Here is a 26181-nt window from a genome sequence, read left to right as displayed (position 1 = left end):
CAATGTGTTTGCTGCACTTGTGTTCCGAGTTCGGCCAATTATTGTCTCTGTCGGTGCTTCAGAACTGTTGACCAGCTGATGGCATCACCACCACACACGTGTGGATGTGATTCACCGTCGATACATCTAAGCCTTTTTTTCACGGCTGCCAACATGGCCAAGTTATAAAGATGTCATCGTAGATCACCATCTGGCTTCGTTGTTTTTCATTCAGGCCAAAGTCAATACTTCTTGGCCTTGCTTCGGCGGTTCTTCTCGATATAATTTTGTCCAGGGGCGACTCCGCTGCAGCTTGGTCCTAGAGCCTCAACTCGCGGGCAAGACGACGCTCGAGGTGGGGGGAAACAGAAACGATAGAGGTAGAGGCCAGACGGGTTTGGAATATTTCCCTTTTTGGACAGTTCCTCACTTTCCTCTCACTTGCTCCTCAGATTCCCCTCGCATCTTGTTCTGCACCTCGAGGCCCCCGATCTGCCTGCTCTCTGACCCTCGAGGTGTATGACTTCTTCCTCGACCGAACCTTCTCTCCCACTTCCTCTCAACATCTTCGCACATTCACAGAAGCACGACAATCTTCAACTTCAGCATTTCGCATCCCCTCAAGTTGGAACGCATCGTTCTTCTGCATCTGGTAAGTCGATATCCCTCCTTCCTTCCCTATATTCTCTTCAGGGGATGCGCCTTCCGAAAACGTCAGCTGCTCCATCTCCTTCTTTCCTCGACAGAGAAACACCGAGATGCGAGCTTCTGGCAGGTGCGAAGGAAGACGCAACTGCCTGTGAGAACCCAATCGCTCTTTCTCCCGAATTCACCTTCACACCCCCGCCTTGCACCGCACATCTCTTCTTTCTTCCTCCTGGACACAAAATTCCTCTCTTCTCTTTCTCTTCTCCCCAACATCAATCTCTCGTCGCCGGTCGAAACCTCTTTGCCCAGCAATGACGAAGGCTTGATAGCCCCCTCCCTCCTTGCATTCTCTTTCGGAGCATTGTATGCTACCATCCCCTCTACCCACCCACTCCTTCCTTGGCTTGGAATCGCAGTGTCATCTTTCTATCATTTTTTCTCTCGTTCAAGGCGTCCGGATCTCCTTGCGTGTGTCAGTATCCATCTAACAAGAACCTTCCTTAGTTCGCACTGCACGCCAGCTGCGCTTCCCGTCTCCAGAAAGCTGTACTGCAACCAAGTCATTATGGATAGCGCATCTTCTCCCGGTAGCATCGACTCTACCTCGACCGCGCCCACTTCGGCTTCCAAGGTCACCTACACCACTGCTGGCACCCCATACAATCCCAGTACTGCCCAGCCGCTCCAGCCGCCTGCTCGTCGAGGCCGCTCGCTGAAGTGGTCGGCTGGCCTTCACACTGCTGGCCTTTCCTTGTTCCCCAAGTCCGCCCTGGCATCTCTACCTGTCAAGTTTGTCAACCACTCGTCGTCGAGCCAGGAGCACAGCCCTATGCAGACTACCCTCGACCGGGCCATCAGCCCCATTCACGACACCGAGCACACTTGCGCCAACATGTCCGCTCAGGTCCCGCGCCTTGTGGCCTCGGCCACCCCTTCGCCTCTCGCCTCTCTCTTCTCCGAGGTCGTGCACGACGCTCTTAGCGACGCTGAGGCTAGTGACGATAACGAGACTGAGTATGAGCTGGGCATGGACCCGCTGCTGAACATGACAGTCAAGTCTCTTCAGAACCTGGCTTCCTACCCCAACCCGAACCAGAAGAGGGCTCAGAAGGCGCTTTCTCGCGGAACCAAGGCGGCCATGGAAGGCTACAAGGCGGTTACGCGCAGCGAGGAACCCTCGACTCCCCTCAGCCGACGTCCCGGTCCCCAAGAGCCGCTCCAAATCCATGTCGATTCTCCCAGCATGTTGCGACATGCCCAGGCAGAGACCATTGGCTACAGTCGACCTCAAGACGATGGGTTCTGGAATCCTCCCGACAAGTCGTGTGCCATTCAGCCCGACACTGTCAAGCCTTTCGATACCGCAGTCGGCGGCCGCATTTCTGACAAGTTCGGTTCTGCAACCCTCGCCTCCGGCCCCGGAGCTCCTCGACCTTTGAGTGCAGGCCCTCCTGGCCAGCGCCAATATCGACCTTCAACGTTCAAGTCCACCTTCAAGGCCCTCAAGCCCCAAGCTTCTAGCCAGGATCTCGACCAGGAGGATGACGATGATGTCCTCATGATTACACGACAGACCCTTCAGCAGGCGGGAATCGACGAGAAGAGACACGAGCTCAAGTCTCCTCTGTTCAAGCAGACAGCTTCTCTGAGCACTGCACCCATCTCAGTCACTCCTCAGAAGACCATGTCATCTACCAAGGCTTTCCTTGCGAAGCTCAACGAGGAACGAGATGCGAACCCGTGTGGTTTGGCCAGCGACAAGCCGGCTTGTCCCTTTGAAACCCTTCTCACCCAGCAGCTGCCCTATCCTACTTGCTGGAACCCGACTCCAGCTACCTCGGCCGGTCGATACGCACCCAACAACGATGTCTGGGCGGCCAACAAGCTCCAGAAGCGACGCGAGATGGTGGAACGCGCCTGGTACGCCGGCGCCAACTTCATGAGTGCCACAACCGAGGAACTCGCATGGGATGTCCAGTTCCCCAAGCCCAAGTGCAAGTTCGGAGCTGTGGGAGATGGTCGCCCAATCAAGAAGGGTGGTGAGCAACGATCGATGGAAACTGAGAAGATCGAGCACCTCTCGGTGGCGGAGCTTGCTGGGCCTCTGCTCAACATGGCCTTTGTCAAGGTTCAGCAGTTCCAGGAGGATGAGTTGCAGAAGAAGTACGCCCAGGAGTTTTCGGCATTTTAGGCTGATGAGGGATAAGGTGATGGATGATTGGAAAGGGTGATGTACTCGGACGAGTATGAACTATTCCACATGTCGATGATGGTATCAAGGAATAGTTTGGGAATAAGTACGAAAAGGAAGGTTGGATGGATGGCTTCTGCCAAAAACAAAAATGGAGTAGGAAGGGATTAGTGCTATCGACATACAGGTGGACAAGGACGTGGAAGTCTGGGTCCAGATGTCGGCCTTGAAGGATGGATACGAGGGTTAAGGGAATACAACTCGGCTGATTCGTTTACTGATAGTTTACGGTAGACATTAGCCGATATGAATGAATGAAGCAAAACATTTAAATCACGGTGTACAGATAATGATGGTCGTGATGTGTTGGCCAGCGTGAGTAGTATGTTGGACGTGACAAAGTTGGATTGTCTTGATGTCATGGCGTGCCTGGTTGGGGATGAGTGGGAAGATCAGGTAGAGATTATAGAGGAGAGGGTGATTGGATAATGCAACAAGAGGAGATCAAGAGATAGTGTACAGTAGATTCAAGTTGGGGTCATGAGATGGATGACAGGGGAAGCACATGGCCAGGTGTAACTGGGCTGCAGACATGGATGTTTGATGTATGATGGATGATGGCACATGAACGAGAGGTGACGCTGAAGTCCACGATCAAGGTTGAGGGAAGTTGACTCGAGGTGTGAGTGGGTCTTCCCATGACGTTTGTCAGGGGGCCCCCTACCTAGAGCCCACCATCAAAAGCCGGGACCTTATCGATTGTCCGTTAATTTCGCATTGAAATGCGTTAGAGAAGGAGGGGAGGGGAGGGAAGGATGGTGTGAGTGAGTGAGCTCGTGTGTGGGTTGTGGCTGTTGTTGCCAAATTACCGGTTTTCGAGCCCTTTCTTGACATGGCAGGTATGGTGCAAGTACAGTATGGTAGTGGTGTCGTGTGAAAGGGGAGGAAGGAGCGCATGATTTCAGAGGGCATTCATTTATTAGTTTGTGCCGATCCACTTTTGCTCGTGCTGGCATTTTTTTTTCTTTCTGTGAGCCATTCCATCCATTCTTTGCTCTCCCTCTCACGGCAACCAAGGTCTCTCCGACGACCCTCTCGTATTCTTTTAATAAGCAGACTCTTGCTCAAACACTTGTCGCAAGCTGAAACTGAACGCGGGTGGTACCTTCCAGCGACACGGATTCAACAGAAGAAAATCGTCTGCAACAAGTCTCGGTCGACACGCGCGTGGATCTGGATCAAGCGAGCAAGCCAGCCAGCGAGCCAGCCAGCGCATACAAGAGCTGCAGAGCGGGATCGGACGAGAAACCAACCGCCTTTATTACCCACTTGCTCGAGGGAGAGAAAAAAAAAAGAGGACACGATAACGACCGACCTACCGACAGACCGACCGACCTCTCCTCCGATCGACCCGAAACCTCGCATCCGACAAGCAAGCGCGAGCACAAGCACACACGAGCAAGCAATCATTATTCCAACTTGACCACTGTGTGAAGCCATCGCCAACCATGGTCTACGTACGGCAACGCGAGCTCCCCGCGCTCCGCGAGTACAAGTACTCGGGCGTCGATCGCTCGCTGCTCTCCAAATATGTCTTGAAGCCATTCTACACAAACTTCGTCATCAAGTGCTTCCCCATGAGCATGGCCCCAAACCTCATCACGCTCACTGGTTTCTCCTTCGTCGTCGCAAACTTCCTCACCCTGCTATGGTACAACCCCACACTCGACCAGGACTGCCCTTCGTGGGTGTACTACTCGTGGGCCCTGGGCTTGTTTCTGTACCAGACATTTGACGCTGTGGACGGATCTCAGGCGTAAGTTGCTACCGAGACGAGGGTTGGAGAATAGATGGGTTGCGACAGCTACTAATTCGGGCAATAGACGACGAACCCGACAGTCCGGACCCCTCGGCGAACTTTTCGATCATGGAGTCGATGCTTGCAACACTTCCCTCGAGGTCCTCATCTTCGCCGCCTCTCAGAACATGGGCCAGAGCTGGCAGACCGTAGCCACTCTGTTTGCATGTAAGACGATGCGATCAGAACCTTGCTTTCAACGTGCTAACTAACTCTCTTTAGCCCTTCTCACTTTCTACGTCCAGACCTGGGAGACCTACCATACCAAGACCCTCACCCTCGGCATTGTCAATGGCCCCGTTGAAGGCGTTCTAGCTATCGTCTGCGTCTTCATCTTCACTGGCCTCGTCGGTGGTGCCCACTTCTGGCAGCAGAGCATGCTCCAGACCGTCGGCGTGCCCTCGAACCTTGGCATTCCGTCCTTCGTCTACAACTTGACCTTCACTGAGTGGTACCTCGTTCAGGGCGGCATTGTGCTCGTCTTCAACACGGTCGAGTCCTCCCTCAACGTCATCCGTGCCCGTCGCTCCCGTGGCGACCGTTCCCGCGGTGCTCTCCTTGGCCTCGTCCCCTTCTTCAGCATCTGGGCTCTGATCGTCGCCTACCTCCACCTTCAGCCCAAGATCCGCGAGTGCCATCTTATCCCCTTTGCGCTCTTCGCCGGCCTCGTCAACGCCTACAGCGTCGGCCAGATGATTACCGCCCACCTTGTCCACCTGCGCTTCCCTTACTGGAACGTCCTCGGCCTGCCCATTGCCTTTGGCGTCATTGACTCCATGGGCCCCATCTTCCAGCGCTACCTCGGATATGGCTGGCCCAGCGCCCTCGGTGATAACGTCTACCAGGTGGCCTTCATGTTCATGATGCTCGGTACCGCTGTCGGCGTTTACGGCAGCTTTGTCGTTGACGTCATCGTCACCATCTGCGACTACCTCGACATTTGGTGCTTGACTATCAAGCACCCCTACGTCGAGCACGAGGAGCAGTCCAACGGCATGAAGAAGGATTAAGTGTCCAAATTGGACATTTGTCGACAACTGACTCGGACCATGAGTTGCTGGCGCATCACTTCCGAGCTGTGATCGTGTCGAATCACTGGTTGACTAAAGTCGGTGGATAAGACGTGTCAAAAGAGATATACTGGCATGTCCTTGGGCATGGTATATCGATGAGAGTGGGCGAGGGTTACAACAAAATGAGGCGGTTTGGCAGACGGACGGGTGGAAATAGAAAGGGATACGGATATCTAGAGGGTTCCTGCTTGCTACTTGCTTCTCGCATAGATTCAAGACGTGAGAAGACGCTAATTCTAAGAGGTGGACGAGGAGAAGAAGAAAAAAAAGGGACTTTCTTTGTTGCTTGTTATATGACGGACGGTACTGCATCATGAGGAGGATAAGGATATGATTCTCATCTTGTTTTGGTTGGAGTTTTTGGCGTAGCGTCGTCTGTCTTTATCGTTCCTTGTTGGAGACTGATGGTACATGTACAACACAGTGTACGATTAAAATGCGCCCAAGGTATCGCTTCTTGGGCACCGGAATTATTATTGCTTTGCCCGTCGTCCATCTCGCCCTTACTTGAGCTGCTAGACAATAGAAGTATATTGATCAAGTGCTTGTACTCGAGACTCGTTACTATCATGACTGTTGAACCGCTTTTTTTTTTCCTATGTTCACTCAAATATCACTACATATAAACCCAAGCACACAAAAAATCAAAAATCAAAGACAAAATCCCCTCGGCCTGGTCGTCCTTACGTACGATCCACGTCTATCCCCCCTAGTAACTCCTTGTACCCGCTGTGCTCGTCGTATATCATCAGGCTATGCACGTCCTCAACAAGAGTCCTTGATCACCCCCCAAAGGAGTTTCAACAGTCGACTTCCTGGACCAAACGAGAATCACAAGCATAAAACGCCACGCCATAAAGCCCCGGCGGGCGGGGTATCCAATCCACCAGACCAGCCTCCTTCGCCGTGATACACATCAATCATCCAAGATCCGTATACGCCGCGTATCCTCCTTTTGCTCACTTCTCCTCTTTCGTGACCATTTACAAAAGGTCATCCGTGCCGCTGGCAACACTCTGCTCAATGGCGCTCTTGATGGCACGCTCCGAAAAGACAGGTCCTTGACCGTCGCATCGTGCGCAGTGCTTAAGGCGCTCGCTCACATCACCAATATCGACAAGACCCTTCTTGAAGAGTTCGTGAGAGATGATAAAGTCCCATGCAGCGCCGGCGGCAAGAAGCCGTTCGCCATCATCTGCGGTGACGATGCGGTGCGAGGGGGATTTGTTGGTGTGGTTCTGGAGGACGTTGGAGTAGAATTCGGTAGGGTTAAAGCGCATCGGGCCGGTGGCAGGCTCTGGAGAGATGGAGCCATGGCCGACGTGCGAGGTGGCACGCAGAATCTCGTTCTCAGTCGACATTTTCTGGAGGTCTCGCTTCAGACGTTCGTTCTCGAGGGACGCTTGTTGCTGTGCCGCCTCAAGACCCGCGAGTTTAGCCTCAAGGTCCTTGACATGCTTTTCCTTTCGCTCACGGAAAGCACGTTGTCTGGGAGAAGAGAGTGTTAGCTCAGGGGTTTATTTGTCTCGTGCCAAGGATCTGGTCAGGCCACTCCACAGTGCTTGATGTACCACTGCAGATGCGGACTCCTCGGTCACGATCTGAGAAGGAGAGCAAGAGGGACGTACGCAGCACGGTTCTGGGCCTTCCTGCGGGACTGGGCCGGTGTCAGGTTATCATCCTCCTCGCTACCACCACGAACGCCATTCTGGTCTTCGGGGGAGTCGATCTTGGCGGCACCGTGCTGCTGCTGCTGGTGATGAACAGACTGGACCTGGGCGGCAAAGACGTTCTGGCCAGGAGGAGTCGGCGGCCCTGGAAAAGCGGTAGCCGGCTGGTGAGGGTTGCCGTTGAAGCCCTGGGAGGCGTAGTCGAAGGCCTGGAACTGATCGTTGTGGTTTGTGGGCAAGTTGTCGTAGTTTTCCTAGACGAGGGGAAGGAGGAGGATCAGCAGAGGAACACAGGGGACGTCGGGTTTATAAGAACTCGATGCAGGAATGCCGTTGGTGAAAACGGCGGGCAAAAGGTTGGGCTTGAGGCTCAAAGATTGATAGAGTAATGCTCAGGTAAGGAGCGCTAAGGCAGGGCTGCACCTGGGGGAGTGGGGGAAATCGCGGAGAAGGGGAGCAACTGACAGGCGGGGATGCATTAAAGTCGTCGGAGCCGGCAGAATGCGAGTGCGATGGTGTTAGAGGAGGAATCGGCATAAACTGGTGGTAGGGCTGAGTGCCGGGGAAGTTGTATTGTCCGGTGAAGTCCATGGTGTAGCGATCGGAGGCGGCGGAGGTTGGATTTTGGCGATACGTTAGGTAGGGAAGTGGAGAAGGAGGAGAATGGCCGCGCAATTGCGAAAAGAAGAAGATGGGCTCTGTTTCGAGATGACTAAACAGTTCGTATTGAAGAGCCAAAGCTCGAAGACGTCAAAAAGGGGGAGAAGAGGTTGTCAAATGAAGTTGTTGAGACCAAGTTGGACGGGGATTGGATTAATACGAGGTGGTTGATGAGCGAGCGAGCGAGAGAGGAAAGAGAGACAGGAGGAGGGATGAAAGGCAAGAGCAGGAGCAGGAGCGAGCGATGGAGCAAAGATGATGCTTGATCACTGCAGCGGGCAGGGAAGGCAGGTACCAGGAGGTGGGTGTCAGGTAAGGTTAGTTCAGTCCAGTGTTGGTAGAGAGGAGAGGGTAGGTACTCGGTGGGCGCTGTGCAGCGTAAAAGGTACCTCGACAACGACAGCGACAACAACGTGGACCTCGTCTCGTCACACACGAACTTGGCCAGCCACGGGAGGACGGGAAAGGAGGGGCCCTTTAAAGGAAAGGTCTTGAAGGTGCCGTGGGTGGTGATGTATCTGCGAGCTAGGCGATATACAGTAAAGGCCTGGTGTTTTCTTGGGTCGACGGTATCTTCCTTCAACTTGCATACCTAGGGAGATGCTGCTTGTATCCCTATCCCTATCCCATGCTCACTTCTTTCTTCTTTTTCCCCGACGGGAGAACAAGGGCTCGGCCAATGTTTGATGGGAAAAAGGGTAGAGGAGAGGAGATTCCGCCTTTAGTTCGCCGTCTCACGGGAGAAAGGTCCCGGGAGATGGATGCCAATGCACCAAGAAGTTTACCGAAGTGCTGGATGACAAAGGTTCCACTTCCACCCACGCCCAAGAGCGAGGCTGAAGCTAACGAGATGGAAGCTGCAGCAAGGCGGCCGACGTTACTGGATAGCTTATTCGTCGTCGCTTGATTTCACCCAGGCATGGATCTTTCTGCCCACCTTTTCTTAGCTTCTCTTCACCCCGTTTTACCCGCTATCCCGGGATTTGCAGTTGCAGTTGCGATCCAATGTGAGATGGCGGCACGTCCTACCCGCCATTGGGACCAGTGTCTCTTTGCTCCAATGTCATTGCAGCTGCCTCTCTCAGAATGAAAGCCATAGGTGGCGTTATCAGGCGCTCATAATGATTTCCAGTTGGCCAAGAGCTGCACTCCATGTCCCGCTGCACCGGTCCGTACCGAAAGGAGCAGATATACTGACGCTCACTGTCTGTATGCCACCTCTATATCGTACATCTCACAACCCCCCCGAACTCCCAACGTTCGTATAGAGCTCCAGAGGAAACTGGAAGCGCAAGGTCAAGGTGACATGGACAGAATTGGGTAGCTACAGAACAGGGAGCTCCTCCTCTTCACCGGCCTCGGATAGGTAATGCCAAGACGCAACCATGTGGGCGTCATTCCCCTCGAGCTTTCAAGACTGACTCGGTTGCGCGTCAACGTCCCCCAGGATGGGGAAACAGATAATCATAGTTTCAACGGTCCCTCATCAACATCATGCGCCATTCGACAATCTGGTCTAGATCCTCCCTGTCTGTCTTTGTTTGCTGCCCGCCTTTTGGCGCTGGGAACTGGCTGTTAGTGGGCCGCTTGATCCTGGGCCTTTAGTACGTTGCGTTAACTCGGTCTGGGCGGGCTGTGATCCATCACATGGGGTTGTCGATGCGGATGCGGGATCTTCGCTTCGCATGGGTTTCTGCGGCTTTAAGGGAAATTCGTTTGTATGACATGGGGATTTTCTTCTTCTTTATTTTTTGTTATTTGCTTTTACCTGTCAAGTCCTTTTCTGAGACGATTCTTTAACATTACCCTTTTGGCTCTGCCGTAACTTGGCATTGTTACGGCAATTGACTGAACACACGCCCATTGTAGACTGTCGTTCATATCATCTATCTGCTACCTTGTGCTCTATTCCCTGTTTCGGGATCGGCAAACTTGATGAATCTATTCCAATTTCAACCTCAGCTTCAACACCATCGCCAAACTTTGCTCGTATTTTAGTAGCATCCTCCTCTTCCCTCTTGCTCCCGTCATAATCATACTCCTACTCCCCCCGGCAGCCCTACAGGAACCCTGCATGCCTTTGTTCGGCCCTATTCCCCATCGTTAACCCCGCCCTAGGTCCTAGTTTGTTCAGCCAGCTCATCAAATACAGGCAGGAAAAAAACAAACCCGATGGACGCCTCAACCCCCTCAGGGCACAGCTCCAATCGCGCTCTCTGTTCAGTCGGCCGCCCGCCCGCCTAGGCGCCCGCACAAGCCAGATGGCCCTGTAATGTACTGTGCGTGCGTGCTGTAATGCAGAGGGACCCCCCCCAGTTGAGGTGCGTTGCGTACGACAGCTTCGAAACAGCCAGCAGCATGGGCTAGGCCGCTCTCGGCTTGGCTGAGCCTTCCTTGGTGCCTTAACCGTGCTCGTGTTCCTTTTTCCATTCTCCCCTCATCTGCCCTGGGCCTTGCTTTTCGTTCTGCGAGAATCGACGTGACCCGAAAATCCATCGTAAAACCGCAGCTTGGGAACCGCTGAGATTGCCATGAGGTGATGTTGGAGATGCCGTCTCGGATGACTGGTCGGAGACTAAACTAGATGTAGATCCTGGAGCTGAGACCCCAAGGTCAGGGAGCTAAGTGGCCCTCTTACCCCATCCCATGTAAGTCTGTGTCTATCATTGAGTTGAGTTCTGCAGTGTCACCGGTAGGCTTCCCGTAATTCCCTGACTATCTACGCGGTAACGTCTACTACCGACTTTAGCATGTGTCTGACTGTCTGTCCATGTGTAACCCAAGACCCAAACTCATCCTGGTGCGCCCCCGCTGAAACGGCCCTGTCTCTGGGAGTCTGTCCCAGCCTGAGACCCCTCCCCGACCTTTGGACCAAAGACTCGCCGTGAACCCAAGACCCTATGCACATGCATGCGTGTATGCAGCCGAGGAGATTGGTAGAAAAGAGAGGAAGTAAGAGCGAGAGAACGTCTGGATGCCCAATCTAACCAACCCGTGGACCGGGGAGGCGGCATTTTCCCTCCGAGACACGCCCTCCGCTGCTGATCTGATATGTATGATAGTCCAGGGTCTCTGAGAGCTGCATCTCTACTGTATGTACGTACGTGGTGGTTAAGTTACCAAGGTAGGTAGGTAATGGAGGCAGGCAGTAGTTTTTCCTTGACGCTAGAGATATCCATTCTGCCATTCCAAATATCGGCATCCCACCCCGGCCCCACTCAAATCTACATCCCACCCGCCCTCCGGCTCGATTAAGCAACTGGTAACCCCACTCTTCGCTCTCCAATTCAACGTCCGCACCTGCCACTCGGAAAAGGTGGCACCCGTCTTGCCGAGTACGGGATGGATGCAGAGATACGTACCACCCCCAACTACCATCGGTACGTGGTAAGTAGCCTACGCACCTGCTGAATAGTGTCAAGGGCAGGGCAGGTACATCACTGTAACGGCTGCCCCACGCTCGCTTCACAGCCCGCCCCGTGTCCCACCTCCCCTCCCCTGTAACCCTCCACTGTCAACGCCGTCATCCACAAAGTCCCTGAAAAAGCACTTGAGGCTCAACGCCATCGCTTCAGCTGCATCCATCCCTCCATCTAACCCTCGCCCACTCCCTCTCTAATGCCGCAGTACTGTACTGTACAGTACAGTACAGCACAGCGCTGCACACTACAGTAGTCGTCATCTCTTCATGTACCCCCGAAATGCACCACTTACGTAGAGGGCCCACGCTGTCATGGGGACACAGCTGCTGCTAGCAAGGTGAGATGGGTCATGATTCATGTCATATGTCTGTCTAACCTACTCCAATTGGCTTGATCCCTTCCATCTCAGCTTGTAACCTACATACCCATCTCTCATTGGATCCCAGCTAATCTTTCTTTTTACAACCACCCGTCTGGCCTCTTTCTTCTGTCTCTGTCTACTGTAGTCTGTAGCCCCAGTCCCTGCAGCTCCATTCGGCTTCTGAAGCCGACCTTTACCAGCCTCGCTCCTGCAATTCTCTTCTTACGGCAAAAGTCTCTTGGGCGTGCGAGGGTAGTAGCTCGCCAGGTGCACACTTGGCAGGTTGAGATACCATGCCACCACCCGATCCAAGCCGATACCACCACCGCCATGCGGGGGCACTCCAGCGCTGCGGAAGATGTCGACATACTCCTTGATGCCCTGGCTGGTTGGGTCAATACCCTTTCTGCGGATCCGCGCCTCCAGTGTCGCGGGCACGTGGACACGCTGTCCGCCGGAGAGGATCTCCTGGCCTCGCATGAAAAAGTCGTATGCGTTGGTCACCTTGGGGTTTTCAGGGTCCTCCAGCGCATAGAAGGGTCGCGCACCCTCGGGGAACTTGTCAAGTACGTAAAAGTCGGTGTTGTACTTCTCCTTGATCAGCGCGCCAAGCGCCTTCTCCTGAGGTGTCGACATATCCTCGTCGTCAGACACGTTGCGGTACTCCTCGGGGCCCTCTGCACGGAGGAGAGCCTGACCCTCAGCAAAAGTAAGACGAACCTCCTTGCCCGGCTCAGGAAGGAGGAAGTCCTCCGAGGGATACACGGTTCGAACGAGGGCGATCTGTTCGGCGCATCGCTCCTTGATACCTCGGAAAATGTATAGAAGGACGCCCTCCAGCATCTCGCGGACCTCGTGATAGTGATCCTCAATCTCCATCTCCAGATCGAGACCGGTGAACTAGAGCAGTCGATCAGCATCTGCATCCGCATTCAATCTCAAGCTCGGGTCTCGGTATCAACTTACCTCGGTCATGTGTCTGGGAGTGTTGGAGTTCTCAGCTCGGAACACGGGGCCAATGCAGAAGACCCGCTTTCGACCACCAGCAATCTCATATTGCTTGTAGAACTGGGGCGACTGGGCCAGGAAGGCCTGCTTATCAAAGTAGGGCAGGCCAAATACGTTGGATCCTCCCTCAGAAGCGGCTCCGATCAGGCAAGGGGGCTCGAACTGAACAAAGTCTCTCGCCTCGAGGTACTCGGAAAACAGCTTGCGCACAGTCATACGCACATCGGCAATGGCCTGCTGGACGGGAGCTCGCTTGTGCATGACGGGGTTGTTGAGATGGGTAGCCATGCTAGCACCAGGGGCGTTCTCGAGGCTCAGGTTGTCGACGCCCTCCTTGACTTCCTCGACAGGACCACCGGCATCCTCATCGTCAAAGTTGGTGACGGGTCTGTTGGCGACGGCAAGACCCATACCCAGGACCTGGGGACCGGGGCTGATGACATAGCACTTGGTGAGGTGCAGCTCGTAGTTGGAAACCTTGACACTCTTCACTGGCTCAAGGGGCTTCTCCACCTTGGCCTCGACAAGGACATAACCCTCAAGGTTCAGACCACCAATCCACTTGACCATCTGCTTGGAGACAGGTGCGCCCTCGGGGCTGGCGGCGACAACAGCCTGGATGGCCCAGTCACGCTCCTCACGGAGTTCGACAAACGCCATCTTTGCGCCCTGCATACGGGCATTTTGGATCCAGGCACGGAGCTTGATGGTCTTGCCCAGGTGCTCATCGCCAAGGTTTCGGAGCTTGATTCGCTCGGCGTCGATCTTGGTGAGGTGGGTGGAATCGCCATAGTTGTCCTTGGCGAGATCCTCAGTGTTGCCAGCGGCAGCCTTTGCAGCGGCCTGCCTGGCCTCGTGCTCAGCAGCTCGGCGGGCCTTCTCGGCCTCCTTCTTGGCCTTGGCCTCAGCCTTCTTCAGCGCCTTCTTGGAGGGACCAGCCTCGCCACCCTCACCACCCTCGGCGGCGGGGGCCTTCTCCTCAGCGGGAGGAGGAGCGGTAGGCTGCTCGGTAGGGGCGTCAGCCATGATGAAATTGTTGCTTTGATAGATAGTAGATTTTTTGGCGGGGTATCTCTGCTCGAGGCGCGGAACGATCGCTGGTGGGGGGGAGGTCGAGGAAGAAATAGGGTCGGTAACGAGTCAAGGTGAGTCGAATTGACTAAGGACGACACCGGAGCGAAAATCAGGTGATGAAATCGACAATGACTGTGTCGGTGTCGATGTCGGAGAAAGTGAGGTGACGCATAAAAAAGTGTGAAGTGGTGGTGGAATGGTGGTTTCCCAAATAAGATCCAGGCAACGGAATGGCGGGGTCCCTTGGTTGTGGCCGCACCTGCCCCGCCAAACCAGACGATTCGCCCTCGACCGCGGCGTCATGGTGGGGTTACCTATCGGTATGGAAGGCGCTGGCGCCCGATGGCAATGCGCCTTCCCTTCCGGAGATGCCCTTCATCCCGTCATGGGAAAGAACCTCGATTGAAAACATGGATATCTTCGTGTCTGTGATCACGGTGAATTTCTTGGGCTACCTTTGACATCTTCAACCTGAGCTTGAATTTGGCTATTCCCTAATCATTAATCTTCTAACGCCATCAATCAACTCGGCAATGCGCATTAAGAATATCGTACACCTCTCCTGAATCGCCTCCCCCGTCTAACTCATCACTCCGTTGCGAGGCCACCGCTCCGGACAAACATGTCCGTCAATTAGTAGAATCGCTGTCAACACGCAGCCTCCCCTCGCCTCGCTTACCTTGCCCCTGAACGCCCGTATTAGAAACGAAACCCCGGATGATATGATATGATATGCAGCCTATGCAGAGCACGAATTACCGTCCGTCTGGACCCTCGCCACGCCTTTTGCGTGGCCGTCTCTCCAGCCTCCTCCTCCATCTGGGTATCAAACTGCGTCCACCATGTCCTCCTCCCCTCAGCGCATCAAGAGAGGCCTAACCGGCGGGCCCAAGGTCGCTAGCCCAGGGACAGCGGCTCAGACTTCTCGCAGGTGAACAGGTTGATGTGGTGGTCGCCCTTAGCGGCGCACCCCAGGATGGGTCGGTGGGGGTGGAATGCCGTCGCCGAAATGGGCGAGCTTCGGCTCTGCTGCAGGAAGCTTGAGTATGGCTCAACGTTGGAGAGCTCATGGCCGTCGAGGTTAAAGACCTTGACCGAGTGGGCTGACGTTCCCCTGCCGAGACTGTTAGCGATGATCCCTGTAAACCCAACCACCCGGCACCTGATTATCTAGGTAGGTAGGTACTTACACAGCAAAGACCGGCAGGTGTTCATGCGTGGTCGCGGTCCGAAGAGTATCTCGTGTTGTCTGGAAAGAATGCAGAGGCTTGTCCATGCGAATATCCCACACCTTGACCTTGCCGTTTCGGCTCGCGCTCAGGAGCTCCCGCTGACCTCCGCGCTGCATATGGACGCTCTTAATCCATTGCCGATCTGACTCATCCTTCCACTTGCGCACCATGGACTCTTGAGGTCGATTTCTGGTATCAAACACTCGTACAGCTCCGTCTCCGAAGCCGGCAACAAACATGTGTCCCGTCATCTGATCCGAAGTCAATGATGTTACGCACGACCCAGACCGCGCTGGGATGTCCATGATACAGGTCTCGTACGCCGCATACCAGACTCGAATCACTCGGACATCACCAGCAACAAGGACTCGGCCCGTCACCTGCTGCCAGTCAAACACCATGCCTGAATTGACGTTGCTGGGAACCATGTGTGTCAGGGCGCGCCAAGACGACGCAAGCTCAATCTCTCTGTCGGACTCGTAGTTGCGGTATACCCGGATCACACCGTCCGAGGAGCCCGTCAGAAGCATCGCCTGGTCGTCTTCGTTGATGAACTTCATGTCGCTGATCCTGGACCCTTCTGGGTTTCCGTTGCTGAATCGACTCAAGCGGCCCTGTTTCTTCCAATCCCACACATAGACGGTATTACCTTCATCGGCTACAGCAAGGTGATCCTCAAACTGGTGGAAGGTCATCTTGGCGGGCTGAGCACCGTTGTTAACGATACCGAGCTGGTTGTTCCACTTATGACTTCCGGCTTGTTGCTTCAATGGCTGAGTCTCTCGGAAGATAGCCTCGTTGCGAGCTCTTCGCCAGAGACGCTCGTTGTACTCGGTGCTTCCGGGCTCGTCCGCCTCACTTGGCTTCATTTGTGGCTCGCGGAAGTACTCGATCGACCATTCTAAGAACCTGCTCTTGAGCGGAAGGGTTGGGGGCTTTGCCAAGTTTCGATTCTGGTAGGCGCCGGAGTAGGGTTCAGGAGCGAGATGATATTGTGCAAATGACGATGATTGATCATTCTGTTCAGGTGGTACGGGACTATGCGTGAGCTTCAGCGAGGGTGATCGAGGAAGCGGTGGAGTTGGTGTTGTCGGCGTTGATGGTCTTGACCTGTCCTCGGTGTTCATCAACGAAGGGAATAGGAGACTGGCAGTCCTACGGAGCAGTCCAGGGGAAGGCAATGGTTGCGTAACTTGAGCGTTCGCGGCGCTTGTCCGTTGACTGGCGCTGGGTGTGTGACGGTGTGCCAACCTCGAAGCACGCTTCTGGATCTCAGCCATGACTAGCTGTGCTGGGGCGCCAACACTCGAGTTGAGGAGGGTGTGGTGAACGAAGTCAACCACGATGGTCGCCTCTCGTTGCACTTCGGGGTGAGGATCCACGCTGAGCACCAGCGCCAGTTTCCATAGCGCCATGTAGACAGTGTTGTGAGACAAGCCCTGGGAGGTCGACTTGATCGTTCCGTCCTGGTTACGGTGTTCAGGCCTGGCGTAATGGAGGCCCATTTTGTGCTCCTGGCCGTCATCCTGAGGAGGGTACATTAGATACTCTTTCTCCTCTACCAGTTGCTCATAGGCTGCAACCAGGAATTTGCTCTCAAATCGGACTGCGAAATGTGAGAGGAAGACGACGAACTCCTTCCGGACCATCGGGCTTCCGTCATTGCCCATGTCAAGGATCGTCCACGCGATAGACTCCTCAATGCGAGCCACTTCGTCCGTGAGGTCAGGTATGCCCAGGAAAGTAGTCATGGCGTGAACCATAGCAGCTCGAACCTCACAGCAGGGGTCCTTTGTGAGATAGGCCAACTTGACGTAGGCGTTCTCCCTGATTCCACGCCATTTAGCCTCGGGGAGATCCTGCCACAGCTGGCTTATGCACAGGCATGCCCATTGTCGCAAAAGTGGGTTCTCCTCGTTCTGCAGATGTGTCAAGCAGTAGGTCATGATGTCTGTCTGGTTGCAAACCATCTGGCCGTTCTTGTAGTCCTTGCAGAGCATGGCCAGGATGAAGGCGCACATGGCCTTGTGCTCGTCGCTATCGACAACTGGCAGCCCCTCCGAGGGTTTGAGAATCTGGGCAAAGTAGCTGTAGCCGCTATCCTTAATCAGGTCTTGCTGGCATGATATATCTACTGCTATGAGTCGTGCCCAGATGAAGACCATCACTGGCTTGAGCTCGGCAGCCGCAGACTGCAAAAGCTTCAGGACATAGGGGAAGATGCCGATACTCAGAGCGAGCTGTACCGACCAGGGGCCCAGATCAAGGAACCGGCCAAGTAGAATGAGTGCGCGAACTCGATGCTGCTGGCTAAGCAGTACTTGGAGAACGACGGGTAGCTGGTCAGGCGACTTCTGGGCCATGGCGTCGCCTCTCGTCAGGTAGACATCAAAAGCAGTGAGTTGCTCTGTGAAAAATGTCGAATTCTGGTACTCGTAGTCGAGACCCTCGCTCTCCTTCTTCTCCAGCATGGGGAGCTGAGCCAGAGCCATGTCGACAGCCAGATCCCAAGTCTCCCAGAGAGGGTGCTGGTGAGTGTCTGGAAGCTGTGGGTAAGACTGTGGATGACAACCGTACACAGTCATAACGCGTTGAGCGAGCAGGAAGTTGCGGAATAGAGCTGCCACCATCAGATCCTGGCGGAAGAACTTGCGGAAGAGGTCGCGAGGAAGGGTTGTCCACGCAATGCTGTCAGTAATGGCCGTAAAGATCCAGTTCAGCTCGCCCAATGGTGTTCGTCGTTCCTGTAGGCGGCCAGGGAGCTTCTTGGCTCGGTCTGGGCTGAGGTTGGTCTTGAGTGGGTTCTGAAGGACAAAGAACCAGAGCGCCATCTCAATGGGTGTTGTGAGACAAGCCGTGAAGAGGTCAGCCGGCAAGAGAGGATTCGTCGGAAGGTTTTCCTTGACGGCACATGCAGCCAGATGGATGTATGGCCGGAAGTTGGTCTTTGTGTAGTTGGGGTCACGCTCGGCAGCTTCTTCCTCCTCCTCCTCGTGCTTTTCGACGAATCGATGGTAGTTGTTGAGGATGTTGCCAGCCTCGGAGCAGTCCCAAACGAAGATGGTAGGGGCTTGCAGCCAGTGTTGCAAATCGTACAACGAGACGGGGATGTACTGGGTGTAGTTCTTGTTGAATACCCAGATCTCGCCTGATGCGGTCGGCTTGGGCACGCCGTGGCCGTTGTAGTGAAGCAAAACACGTTCATCCTTGGCGTTTCTACGCAAGGAGATGCAGAACTTTTTCGTTTCTTCAACCGAAGGGTCCAGATACTGCTTGTAGCGGGCTCTAATCGCCAAGGTCTCATACTGCGCCTGTAGTGCTTTGCCGATGTTCTCGAGAGCTTTCTGGATGGGCGGGATCGTCGGGTCCGTCCAGGCCTCGAGCTTCGCGCCTGGGCTCGTCTTGAGCTGGTCGGGTGGTTCGACTCCGATGTTCAAACACACTGCGAGGGCCGCAGAGACTGTCTTTAGCCTGTCTCTCTGTCGCCAGTCTTGAAGCTCATATTGAAGCGGCTTGGGTTTGCCTGTCGTCTCGTGTCGTTTATCGGTGAAGTACATGTACCAATTCTATACGTCGTGGTTAGCTTCATGGGTTCATCCAAGCTCCAAATCCCGCAGATGCATGTGCCGGGTTTTAAGCTTAAGAGCTTTGATCACCCAATGACAGCGACAGAACGACGACCGCTGGACAGAAGGTGCGAGGTCCTCGCGCAGAGAAGGCTCCGTGGCGGATATCTCTCCATCTTGAAGGGTTCATACACCCCAGTCGTCGATATCAAGAATATCCAACCTTAGGTGGATCCGCGCAGGCCGACCAGTAGATGAGGACTGAATGGGAGGCACAACTTACATTAGCCAGGTCTGATATTATGTCCTCGGACTGGTAGTGATCCTCGAAGCCGTGCCTAGCGCCCCATTCGGGTATATCGTCCTTCACGATCTCTGGTTCGTCCATGGGCCGCGCGTAGTCGCTCTTGGACCGGAGTAGCAATGGCTTCGAAGGCCGCTGTTGCTGGTGATGCTCAATGTCATCTCGTGTTTCGAGAACCGCGTTTCCGTTGCGTCGACCTGGCGCGCTTGAGGGTCGTTGGTCATCATCGTCGTCGTCAGATCGTGGAAGTTGGTTGGGAGCTGGGCGGCCATTCAGCACCGGTTGCGCTCTCGAGGCGACTCCATTGGAGTCGGCGGTGGGCGCAGAGGTGCCGTTAAATTCGGATCTCAGCGCCATCGCGGGCGGAGGGTCACGGAGCGTTGCTGTCGCTGTCGCTGCCGGCGCAGGTAGATTATCGTGGCGGGAAAGCGCGTGGTTGTCGTGGTGGACGTGGGTCGGCGATGGCCTGGCGTTGGCGGAGGAGCTCGCGGCGGCGAAGCGGGTGCGGTTATGGCTGGGGAGCAGATGCGGAGCGGGTGACGTCTGTTGGAGCGACACAGCGGTCATGGCTTTCGGACTCTACAGAGACAGTAAAGCTCAAGCTGGCATGATGAATAGGCGCTCGGAGTGCCCGAATTGCTTGGCGGTGGAGGGCATAAAATATAGTTGAGCCCGCGACCGAGGTTTCTGCAGTGTAGAAGATGAGGTCAAGAGTTGTGGTGCCGGCGTGCGGCGGCTGACCAGGTCCACGGCAGAAATTAGGAATCCCTAACACCGGATGGGCCACTAACTCAAGCGCCCTTTAACGCGGTCATGATTTGTTAGGAGCTGGTGCCTGAGGCCTCGGGTCATGTGTGTATTTTGGAATATTCCTAACAATTTTGGCAAGCACTTTCTCAACGTTGACAATTGATGCTTTTACGGCTCCGTCTAGGACTGATCGTCGGCATTCTATGATCGAGTCCCCGGCAATTCAGCTCAAGTCTCCCACTGACCACTGACCACTGACCACTGACCGGCCCATTATGGTCTCCATGGATGTCACGTTGATGCGCTCTCTGCGCTACACTACCCCAACCCCCAGTCGGCCAACAGTCGCACTGCCACATGCCTTGGCATCAGTCGAGCCACAAGCGCTAACCCTGACATGGTTAAGAGGGACCTGCGCGTGACCTTGCACGTGGCTTTCGTCTCTTATCTGGATGAAGCGACCGAACATCCCAACAGGCAGCTCCAAATCTATAGTTGTCAGTATTACACAGCATGGCTGTGAAAGGATGCACGACCCGTGGTTACACGACGGACAGATTTGGAGCCCACCAGCAAGACTGACATGCGTAAACCTAGCTCTAGCGTCCACGAATTATGCGCTCTCATGCATCCCCTTTCACAAGACTCGGCGCGGGAGCAAGCTTGGCAGATCGGCGGGCTGCGGCATGCCGTATCTCATTTGCTCAGCCATTTCCGTCGTTCAGGCACTTGATGCCTGGGACTCGTCAGCTTTCAAGCCGTAGCCGCTGTTGTCTGCTGGCTGTCATGTTGCCGCCCAATCGATAACAGCTTATCCAAAGCGCCGATGCTGAGGGTGTCTGGGCGGCTACGATCACTGTCCCTATCTGGTAACCGGCAGCATGGATCATCGTGTTGTTCTGCTTCTCGAAAACGGGGAGAGTCAGGCTAATGCTGGCACCTCGAAAGCGGATCCCGGCGGAAATAGATTTGACAATCGGGTCGACAAACGCGTAGACCGACAACTTCCTGATTGTACATGGACAATATCTGATCTTGCGAGGTTGAATTGACGCCTTAGCGGCGGCTTATCTCCGTAAGACGGACGGCCACACCCGCGGGCCGGTGCCACTTGCGAAAGAAGATCTTGCTTGAGCGTGAAGAGTTCTAAAAGTTGCGAGCGGGAATGACTACTTGCTCGGCCGAGCTCGTCATCCAATACCCTCTTCTCAGCATGAACCACAGTACGAAAACACTGTACGAGCTTCCACAAATCGAGAAGGGACCTTTCTGTTTAAGGAATCTTGGGCTGATGGTTGAGGTTTATCCAAAGACCAGGTTTCCCCTTTTTCCAACAAGGACAACCAGAACGGTGGAAGGTTGAAGGGTGGGGCAAAAAAAAAGAATGGAAGCTTGGCCTGTGCTCTAGCCCGCTCCGTCCGGCGTCATTAGCGGGAAACATGAAACGAGTCTTGACATGGGGCGTTGACGTTGGTAAGTTGGAAGACGACGTTTTAATGTCCGGGCGGAGGGCCTCGCTCAACAACAACCCTGCCTGCAACGTGCTTTGGGGAATGCTGAGGAGCTGTGCAGGATGAACTTTCGAGGCTGAAAACCGGTCACGAGCATCTGATTATGATGATCACCGTTGAATCCTACTGCCGACTGAAACGGAGGCCTTTGGGTGTACTGTCAGCAACATATCTCGGCTGGGTTGCGGGATCCATAATATCGAAGCCAATGACGTGCATCCCCAGTCGCCAAGAGGTCCCATTTAATGGAATGCTCACTTGAGCGCAGATGTCGAAGAAACACGTCCTCTTTCCGCCGACGCCTATCGGAAATGTAGAGGTCAAGCAGCCCGGAGCTTTACCAGGGCAGGGCTTGTAGTCGTGTTTGCCTTATTACACTCTTACAAGAGCCGGGTGTGAACCGACGGTGAGATGACAGACCGAGACTCGTCCTGGGTGCACACGAAACATATCCAGGTTCTCTAACAACACCGGAGCTACGCACATGTTTGACTGTTGGGCTCGCCTATCCCTTGGCTAATGGTAGCCTGTGCTTCAAGTCGATGGAGCTCTAAGAATATCCAATATGGCTTGCCACTTTTCTCAAGACAGCAAGTGTTTGTAGAAGATCTAGGACTAAATCGGCAGCCACCATGAACAACGAGGGTTTCTAAATGTGAAAGGGGTGACATCCCTTAGGGGCCAGGCCATCTCTCCGGCCTGGCACCAGTTGGTGTCGGGTCCCCAGCCGCCAGGAGAATCCACACTTGGGATGCAAGGAAGATCTGGAGAGAATGGAAGAACGGGAGGAACCCTAGCCAAGCGGCACACCTGCGTAATGGTCAAGATTAATTAAAAGGGTTCAAGGGTCGACGAGATGGTATCGAGAGTGGCAGGCCGGCCATCTTTTCTTTTTGTGCCTTTCCAACGTAAAACTGAGGAGGTCGTTAAGAAATGTGACAACGTTGGGTTACTCCCAGCCCCTGGATCCAAGACCCATCTAGGGATATGGGATGGCGTTGCGCCCCTGCAGGGAACTATATGGTACCTTTCCTCAGGCGCTGACCCTCACTCATGTGAGGTACCGCTCTTGTACCCGTCACATCGCGCTCACCCCCACAAAAGCCCACCATCCGCTGCAGTGCGGCACTGTACAAGTCGTCTTGCAACCCCTACCTAATATGTCGTCTAAGCTGGAGCCGGGCTATGGCCGGGGCGGTGCAAGACCCGCGATTGGCCAGGAGCTCCAGGGTTTACAGGTGAAAGGCGCTGGCTTTTGAACAAAGGACAGCGGGCAACAGGAGGTGCCAGAGCCCTGAGGTCGCTGTGAGGACCCGGCACATGGACAGGCACCCCCTAAAGGCAGGACCCAGTGCGCGGAGTGCACCGCATGCACACCCACCCAGCCCAGGCGACCTCAACGAGGCGAAAGCAAGGATGCACCAAGTCCCATCCAACCATCCATCGTGTCGCTGCTGCTGGCTGGTGCTGCTCGCTCCTGTTGCAGCTGTCGCCGCCTTTGGCTCCAGGCTGGCTGCTCATTTCCAACTCCTCCGTACCTGACCATCACCACCTCCCATCTTTCACCTTCTTCCACGCCAACCCAACGGGGGCTTCTCCATTCGCCGCATCGTCGCTCATTCACACTCCCCTCGAGCGTCTGGACATCGGCTTTTTGCTTAAACGACTCTCTCACTGCCTGGACGCAGGTCGATTTTACAAGGCAAAAAAGGTCCCGCGCTCCTCGAAGGTGTGTGGCAGCCCAGCGCAATCCATCCGCCTCGAAACCAACCCCCTCTCGTCGACTCTCACCCCAAAATTCGGGAGGTTGACTACCACCGAAAATTTCCAGTGACGATCCGCAATCCTGTCGACGCCGTCGCCGATGCTGGCCCAGCCATCCCGAATCTCGAATTCCGATCACTCTCGTTCCTGCATCTGCGGCTAGGTCTGTCCCTCCTGTCGGGCCATCCGCTTCGTCTCCCCGTGATCCTCTCTTACACGCGACGGCTACCCCGAGATACTATCCATCATCGTTGCCAACTCATCGCATCATCGCCACGAAAGTCACCAAGTGCTGCTCCCAAATCAATCTTTCGCCGCTTAGCGGCTGCTTCCTGATCAACCATGGCTTTCCTCTTCAAATCCAAGAAGCACCCGGAGAAGGCGCCTGTTAGTCGCGAGGCCGGCTCTGGCTCACAAGGATCGATCCAAAGTGCCAGCGCCCGCGTAGCCGAAAAGAATGCCGTCCAGCATCGCGCAACTCCCACCGGGAGCTTACACTCAATCGAAAATGAAGGCAGCAATGGAAGCCCGGATCATGGGCCTGGGCATGGACATGGACGCCGCGGTGGAAGTGCTGATCAGCCCGTACAAGTCGGAGAAGTGCCAGTAAGTTGCCCGCGCATAGTTAACCGCTCATTCAATCACTTGGGCGTATCAACAGTTGCTAATCTGATCTGTAACAGCGCAACGGTCCTCCGGCGAACAGTCCTAACGCGTCCCTCTATCCCTGGTCGCAACGGCGATTGACCTACACCTCAACACATCCTCCCCCATTCCCTCGATATGGCGCTGCCGTAAATTCAGTATCCTCCAAGGAGGGCGATGTCTATATGATGGGCGGTTTGATTAACGGATCGACCGTGAAGGGCGATCTTTGGATGATTGAGGCTGGAGGCAACATGGCCTGTTATCCCCTGCCAACGACGGCAGAGGGACCCGGGCCCAGAGTTGGCCATTCGAGTCTACTTGTTGGCAATGCTTTCATTGTGTATGGAGGTGACACCAAGATCGACGAGTCTGATGTTCTTGACGAAACTCTCTACCTTCTCAATACCTGTACGCTCTAATCCCCCATCCAGTGCGTTCCCTCAGCTAACGGATGTTCAGCAACGAGACAATGGTCCCGCGCTCTGCCAGCTGGGCAACGACCATCGGGTCGATATGGACACTCTCTTAATATACTAGGCTCCAAGATTTTCATCTTCGGTGGCCAAGTCGAGGGCTTCTTCATGAATGACCTTTCTGCATTCGATCTTAACCAGCTCCAGATGTCAAATAACCGCTGGGAGATTTTGGTCAAGGGAGAGACAAGTCCCAAAATGCCAGCCGCGCGAACCAACCACACCATGATTACGTTTAACGACAAGATGTACCTGTAAGCATTCATTATCCGATGTCTGTTGATTATAGTTCTGGCTGACATGTTGGTAGATTTGGCGGCACCAATGGTTTCCAGTGGTTCAACGACGTTTGGTGTTACGACCCAGCCGTGAACAAGTGGTCTCAACTCGACTGCATCGGTTACATCCCAGCGCCTCGCGAAGGCCATGCTGCTGCTCTCGTGGACGACGTTATGTATGTCTTTGGTGGACGAACGGAGGAAGGAACAGACCTCGGCGATCTCGCGGCGTTCAGGATCTCGTCAAGACGGTGGTACACGTTCCAGAACATGGGTCCATCTCCTTCACCTCGTTCAGGACATAGCATGACGACTGTGGGCAAGTCGATAGTGGTTCTCGGCGGAGAGCCAAGCTCAACAACTACGTCCGTGAGCGACTTGGGTCTGCTATACGTCCTCGATACATCCAAGATTAGGTATCCAAACGATGCACAGCAGGCCGCGCAACAGGGCGCCCAACCGCGAATTCACGGAGCACGACGACCAAGTGCTGGCGAGGGAAATCGCCCGCATGGCTCACGAGATGGGTCAAACGGGCCCGATTCGAGAAAGATGATTGTGGGAGGACCATCTGCTCCCCCCAACGGGCATCGATCACCCCCTAATGCAGCTGACGTCCATGGACCTCCGGGGGGTCCTGTGAACTCGAAACTGCCCAGAGCTTCAGTTGCCCCTCCATCAGGACCTCCTCCTCAGGGCCCTATGCCCGCTCGACCCACGGTGGACACTTCTGCCGTTGCCCGAGTTCGGGGACAGTCTGCTGAACGAGGTGGTATGTCGGGCTCTCCTCGAATGGGTCACACCGGATCGCCTATTACACGTGAGGTCATCAGCGAGACGGATAGCCCTGCCTCGAACGGTCGACGGACACCCACGCAACAGGCCGCCCGTGCCGGCTCAAGGCAGGATCATGTGAACGGAGATGTACCCAGGGCCAAACCGCCTTCTCAGCCAAGCCGATTTGCGGGCTCAGGAGATGCTTCATCAGAGCCACCGGCTAAGCCAACAGTAACGCCCCGTCCAGCTTCACCACCAGTTCCTACTCGACAACCAAGCAACCCGCTATCCCGGCGATCTTCTGGAAGGAACTCTCAGACTGTTGTCCTCCTCAAGGAGCTGGACTCGGCGAGAAACCGCAACGCCTGGTATGCTTCAGAACTGGAACTCGCTCGTAAGGCTGGCTACGCTCCCAACACATCTTACAGCCCTCTACTTGAGAACAAGGCGACCGAAACCTTTGACGACGAGGATCGACCCTTGATAGAGGCTCTGCTGGCCATGAAGTCAGAGCTCGCCAACGTGCAAAGCGCAGTGGACAAGCAAGCAGTTATTGCTGCAAAGCAGATTGCTGAAGCAGAGAAGCAGCGTGATGCAGCTATTCAAGAGGCTGTTTATTCCAAGGCCAAGCTTGCAGCACACTTGGGTGGAAGCAACGCCAGTACACCTCAACTTGACGGACCGAGAGATGATTCCGAGGCTAGGTCGAGTGAGTTGAGCCGAAAGCTCGCCTCTGCTCTGTACCTTCACAAGGAGGTCCAGTCCAGGCTCGAGTCAACCAAGAGTGACCTTGATTCGGAGAAGAGAGCTCGCCAACTGGCAGATGATACTACGAACGCTGCACAGAAGCGCATGGCAGAGCTCGAAAGCTACAAGCAGCAAACCTCCACTGAAGTCGAACGGCTGAAGGCGGAACTGCATCTCGCTCAGCACG

General features: G+C 54.8%; 5 protein-coding genes across 5 annotated transcripts; 2 read left to right on the top strand and 3 right to left on the bottom strand.

Moving 5' to 3' along the window:
• Positions 1-1192: 1192 nt before the first annotated feature.
• On the top strand, positions 1193-2818 carry NECHADRAFT_91966 (uncharacterized protein; the record flags this gene model as incomplete). Its single annotated transcript, XM_003053108.1, has 2 exons — positions 1193-2313; positions 2383-2818. The coding sequence occupies 2 exons, from the start codon at positions 1193-1195 to the stop codon at positions 2816-2818; spliced, it is 1557 nt and encodes a 518-aa protein (XP_003053154.1).
• A 1508-nt stretch (positions 2819-4326) lies between these two features.
• On the top strand, positions 4327-5686 carry NECHADRAFT_35821 (uncharacterized protein; the record flags this gene model as incomplete). The annotated part of the gene is made up of 3 exons (XM_003053107.1): positions 4327-4634; positions 4702-4844; positions 4899-5686. The coding sequence occupies 3 exons, from the start codon at positions 4327-4329 to the stop codon at positions 5684-5686; spliced, it is 1239 nt and encodes a 412-aa protein (XP_003053153.1).
• A 633-nt stretch (positions 5687-6319) lies between these two features.
• Positions 6320-8010, bottom strand: NECHADRAFT_67451 (uncharacterized protein; the record flags this gene model as incomplete). The annotated part of the gene is made up of 3 exons (XM_003052601.1): positions 6320-7237; positions 7378-7673; positions 7885-8010. The coding sequence occupies 3 exons, from the start codon at positions 8008-8010 to the stop codon at positions 6733-6735; spliced, it is 927 nt and encodes a 308-aa protein (XP_003052647.1). The 3' UTR covers positions 6320-6732.
• Positions 8011-12084: 4074 nt separating this feature from the next.
• Positions 12085-13896, bottom strand: NECHADRAFT_91963 (uncharacterized protein; the record flags this gene model as incomplete). The annotated part of the gene is made up of 2 exons (XM_003052600.1): positions 12085-12762; positions 12829-13896. 2 exons carry the CDS (start codon positions 13894-13896, stop codon positions 12085-12087), a joined length of 1746 nt encoding a protein of 581 aa, XP_003052646.1.
• A 504-nt stretch (positions 13897-14400) lies between these two features.
• On the bottom strand, positions 14401-19403 carry NECHADRAFT_103792 (uncharacterized protein; the record flags this gene model as incomplete). Its single annotated transcript, XM_003052599.1, has 4 exons — positions 14401-15058; positions 15135-16752; positions 16957-18742; positions 19026-19403. 4 exons carry the CDS (start codon positions 19401-19403, stop codon positions 14842-14844), a joined length of 3999 nt encoding a protein of 1332 aa, XP_003052645.1. The 3' UTR covers positions 14401-14841.
• Positions 19404-26181: the final 6778 nt, after the last annotated feature.

Source organism: Fusarium vanettenii, assembly GCF_000151355.1.
Source record: "Fusarium vanettenii 77-13-4 chromosome 3 genomic scaffold NECHAsca_2_chr3_3_0, whole genome shotgun sequence".
Classification (NCBI taxonomy): domain Eukaryota; kingdom Fungi; phylum Ascomycota; class Sordariomycetes; order Hypocreales; family Nectriaceae; genus Fusarium; species Fusarium vanettenii.
The sequence above is the reverse complement of the archived record's forward strand: the minus strand, read 5'-3'. Positions and strand labels throughout refer to the sequence as shown.